General features: G+C 45.7%; 1 protein-coding gene across 1 annotated transcript; it reads left to right on the forward strand.

Moving 5' to 3' along the window:
* The first annotated feature begins 1837 nt into the window (after positions 1 to 1837).
* LOC106316637 lies at positions 1838 to 2964 on the forward strand. Its single transcript, XM_013754516.1, has 2 exons — positions 1838 to 1975; positions 2039 to 2964. The coding sequence occupies exons 1-2, from the start codon at positions 1884 to 1886 to the stop codon at positions 2823 to 2825; spliced, it is 879 nt and encodes a 292-aa protein (XP_013609970.1). The 5' UTR covers positions 1838 to 1883; the 3' UTR covers positions 2826 to 2964.
* Positions 2965 to 5276: the final 2312 nt, after the last annotated feature.

The following is a 5276-nucleotide window of genomic DNA, read 5'->3' on the forward strand; positions in this document are numbered from 1 at the left end:
GAGAGGTAGTGCGCATAGAGTGACTTGCACTCTGTCGTATCGTGCCCTTTGACGTCGTGATATTTGAAGTGCTTGGTGAGATCGACGGTTCTGGAAGGGCCTGTCGCTGAACCTGCTGCTGTTGTAGGTTGGGTCGCGCAAACAGCGTCGACTGGTTTGTCGGACGAATCGAGCTCCCTTACCCACTTGTTCCAACCTTCTCCGCGGACTACGAGAGTTGAAACCGGCACGTTGTCCTCGTTGATGACATACATGTATCCGTCTTTGCGGCCATTTTTGTCGCTTGGGGCATGCTGGCGCGGTTCTTGTCGCGTGTTGGCGTTTTTAGCCGCTGGACGGGTGCGTTCATCTTGCTGAGAATTGCATTAGTATCTTCTTCCATTCGGATGAAGTTATCAGAGCGCGTGATAGCGTCTTGGAGTGACGTAGTTGGGTTTTGGTATAAGTCTTCTCGGAACTTAGAGCGAACCCACAACGTGTTCCGCAGGGCGTCGATGGCGATACTGTCTGGGATTTCAATCATCGAGACTACGGCTTTGAACTTCTCCATGTAGTCGTGGAGGCTCTGGTCTTTGGTTCGGTAGCGCTGCGCTTTGTGAACATAATATACGTCTTGAGAAAAGCTGCTGACATGTCACGGAAGCTATCGATTGAGTTTTCCTCTAACTGGGAGAACCAGGTTAGGGCTTGCTCGTGAAGAGTCTCGACGAACAGTTGGCAGTAGCCTGCGTCCCTTTCTTCGTCGGAAGCCGGCGGATAGAGGAATTCGCCAAGGCCTTTCTTTGGGAATGAACCATACCTAGCGAACCGAGATAATGAGGCCAACTGTTGAATTTCTATCTTTCCGAGTTGCACACTAATCAACGCACTAGTGAAAGGGGTGCACGAGGTTACGGCGAGTACGCTCTCGATTTGCGGGACCGCGCTGGTTGCCTGATGTATCTTCTCGCTCATTTGTTGGAAGCTGAGTTTGAGCTCGGCGATCTCGCGTATGGTTGCGAGATCTAAGCCTACTGGGGGGGGTATCGGCGAGAAGGGTTTCATTAGGCTCCGAGTCGTCTGAGACGTGGTCGCCTCCAGTTACCGTTGGGTTTGTGTTGAAGAGGCGACGGCGTATCAGCTGGGGACGGCTCGTTTGGCCATCAGGAGCTGTGAGTGCCGCGACCAAAGCAGCTAGTTGGTCGTTGGTCGTTTTTTGGTCTTCGTCTTGATGGGCGAGTCGAGCCATGATAGAGCTCATGAAATCTGCGGTGATGGGTGGCGCGGCTTCAGGAGTAGGGGTTGGTTCTCCGCCCGGAGCGCCGAAGGTGGCGTCGTCTTGAGCCATGTAGATCTAGAATGTTACTTTAGTCAGCCCCACGGTGGGCGGTAATTGTTTGATCGGGATTCAGTCGACTAGGTTGAAAGAACTCGGAAATGGGATGACTAAATACATTTTATTAGATTCGAACCAAAGGGTTACAAGAGTGACAGGAAAGTGAGAAAGACAGCCCAGAAAGCTCAAAGCCACAAGATCAAAGAGATGACTAAAACCCTAGATCTAGCCGCTCAGTGTGTAAAATCCAAAAGTCCTTTTCTTGTTGCTTCCTCTTCCCCTTTTATAGGTCTCCTGTCTTTGATGCCCTAATTTCGTACCTTTTTGGGCCTTGATGCGAGAGGACGAGTATACGGGCCTGGGCAAAGTTCCCTCCAAGCCGGGTACTTCGGGTCGGTTTAGTCGACCGGATAAAAGTACTCTAAGGTCGAGCTGACATCTTTAGCCGCCGAGCCGACTAAACTAATCCAACTTGCTGGATTAGGGCCTGTTATTCGATGGGCCTTGTGGAGGGACGTAATCCATCTCCTACAAAGGACATGGTGATTCTGTAACCTCCACTTTCGGCATGGAGCAATCGACCCTGCAGAGATTTCTTAAGTCTTGGAGAAAGAAGAGGCAGAGCCGGGCAAACCAACATGAAAGAAAGGATGATGTCAGGTAACAGGTTTGATTAAATTTATTTAATGCAATGAAGGTGTACTGAGTTATCTTTTTTTGTAGCCATGTGATACAAATTGTAATTGAGGGAGATACAAATGTCACGAAGACGGAAGAGAAGAAAGGAGGTGAGAATGTCAACGGAGACAAGAAAGGGGAAACGATTCTTCCCGTAGAGAAGAAACCAGATTCGATTCCCTCGGGAGATGAAGATACTGAGAAGACAAGACTCGCGCGTGAAAGGTTGATAAAGGCAATCAACCAGTTCCCCCAGAAGTCCACCGAGAAGACAAGACTCGACCTCGAGCGTGAAAGATTGATAAAGTCAACAATGGTTGAAGATACTGAGAAGACAAGAGTCGACCTCGCGCGTGAAAGATTGATAAAGTTCCCCCCCCATAAGACTCGTGTCAACACCACAATGCAGGAACCGGACCAGAAGTCCACGGAGTCAAAGGAGAGAGAAGTTCATCAAGAATGGTTTGGCCGGGCCTTCACAGACTCGGAGATGAAATGTGATGATGATTCTGAGAAGAAGCACAAGAATGCAACTTATGAAAGGTCGGATTTTTCCCAGGAAGTTCATTCGTTGATATACCAGCGTAAACTCGGTGACAGCAAGGATAATCTTGAGTCTACCTATGATAATCAGGTCATCTTTGGAATTGCAATATACTTGTACTTCTTCTCACGGATGAGTCTTCGTTTGGTTCCCACATCAGCGCCACCAGAAAGATTTATCAAAATGTCTTGGATCGTGGATGAACGCCATCTTGTTTATCCCCTTTGCAGTAGTAGTTGCTGTCTTATTTTTCATTCTTCTAGTGATTCGTTATTACGGCTATACTAGGGGCGTTTAGTTTGCAAATGAATGTTTAGGATGGTTTTTACTTGTGGAGATTACTGAATGTTTAGTGTCTGATGATGTCTTTCATACGAGTTTTACTGTACACACAATGTTACAAAAGTGCAAATAAAAGCAGAGCAAGAAGAGGTAAAAGGACATTTCACGGGATTTACTAAAACTAGAGTCAAAAGACAGATCCGATGCAAGTTAATGTCTGAATCTAAAACATTAAAAGCTAGAGACTTTGCACAATATACAAACCCGTCCACCCACTCCAACATCAACAACCTCGTAAGCACACTTCTTCAAGCTCCCTACCCTGATTTCATTCCTCCAGTTCCTGTACATTGCCCAAATATCACCAGTCTTCCTCTTCACCATCTTCTATCATTTGTGGTAACGCAGCTGTATCAAGCTCATAAGAACCAACAGGAACACAGTTCCTTTCTTTCCCTATCAATTTAGTTGAAGGGATGCTGTGAGAGAATCTAAGCAACTCATACTGAAACGTGTTTGATCTACCACCACCACCAGTCATGAAAGACACTTGCAAAGCCTTTGACTTCACGCAAAAACGCAATCGTTATTGGCAACTCTTCAGCGTATTCTGACGAGATCTCAACAAACTCATACTTATACTCATGAAGCCGAGTAGAAGAAGGCCAACTGATGTCCCAGTACAGTAAGTTGTAATGACAGTTACGGGAATTTATTGACTGAAGATGCATGAAATTTCACAAATTATGCATGGCCGTACATTCTGCGATGGTCAGTTTTCCCCCATGCGCAAACCTGCCATGAAGTTGGGAAGAACCTTCATAAGCCCTTGCTCCTTGGCTGTCCTGCAACACCCCTGCATCTACCATCTTTCCCTTCCCTTTATCAAACCCTAAAGGTCCATCACACAGACTCAAAGATGCACATTTGCACAAGCAAAACACATTGGATTTATATACGCTTGTGAAACGGATTCACTAAATTTATTGAGCTACTTTATAGACTCATAGACATACCATTCCCGGGTTGGACTTCTGACGCTACCATATCAGGAACCTCCGCTAGCCTTATCATTCCCTCCACGGCATGCGGCATATCACCCATTGCAACTAAGGAGCACGGGTCTTCAGATGACCCAGACAAACATCCTTGGACAGGAATTTTTTCCACTTCCAAATCCCGCGCTATTGCATCAGACGCCATGCCGATCTTCCCCATCTCTTCCGGTGTGCAATTTTCCATGAGGACTTGCTCGCTTGCAAAGAGATAACCACGCGACCTCAAATCAGTTCAAAAACCAATAATTTAAATATTATCATATATTTTTATGGTTAGACCATCACTCATAGACGTTCACATCTGTAGTACGTACACTACCTCGCCATGGCACAACTTCCACAACTAGATGGAGGTGTCTGTCAGAGTCACTGCCATATTCCTCTTCCCTTTGACATCGATACAGATCTACGTCAGCTTCACCGTATGTAACATACATTTCTAGCCACACACACTCGAGTCTCATAGCCATGAACAACCCGACGTCATTGTCATCCTTAATCTCAAACGGTGGTTATGTGTACCCTTCAGGTTCCTTTTCCCACTCAGGAAAATCATAGGTTAGCCAAACAGGAACGTCAAGTAAGAGGAGACGGTCCAGCTTGTATTTATCACGGACCATAGACAAAACAAAGTTGTATGTCTCGTTTTCCCTCATGACTGTTGGGTCCCTCCTAGATGGAGAGAACCAAGTGGGCATGAGACATAATAATTCTCATGACCTTAAGTAATTAATGATGTTCCCCTTTGCACTGTAGACTCACAATAATAGAATTTAGAGAGAGAGACGAAAGAGAGAAAGAAGAGAGAAGAAGGAGAAAACTCGTCAGGCTATTTCAAGACTGGTTTTGAAGGACCAAACAGAACTTGATCGGGCTGATATTTTGTGGGAAGCTTCTTCAGTCAGTGGGTTAGAGGTTCACGGAAGGGATTTAGATTTCAACGGTTGGATCTTCTGTTGTCTGGGTTTTAGTGAAGCTGGTCGTCACAGTTCTTCAGCGGGACAGTCTTGGGTGTCAGGTAAATCCGACGGTGATATCTTCTCTTCATGAGCTGAAATTTGGCAGAGGTATTTTTGACTTGTTTTTCTTGGATTTGTATGGTTAGATTAGTCTCTGGATGCCGGAGTCCTTGTGATATGATGTCGTTTGGTTGCTGCCAGTTTTGAAGCTTTGTGTTGCTCTCTTGTTGTTGTTGTTTATGTTGGAGATAGCTCTTTGAAGCTAGTGTCTCTGTTCTGTTCTGGTTGTTGAACAGGGAGGACGTGGTTGTACTCACAAACATTTATATAGTATATTGTTGCGTGTACTACGGTCCCATGGTTTTTCGTTCTCACATCGAGGAGGTTTTCCAAGTAAAAAGTGATTGTCTCATTTACGTTTCTGCTTATACTATATTCTG

Source organism: Brassica oleracea, chromosome C9, assembly GCF_000695525.1.
Source record: "Brassica oleracea var. oleracea cultivar TO1000 chromosome C9, BOL, whole genome shotgun sequence".
NCBI lineage: Eukaryota > Viridiplantae > Streptophyta > Magnoliopsida > Brassicales > Brassicaceae > Brassica > Brassica oleracea.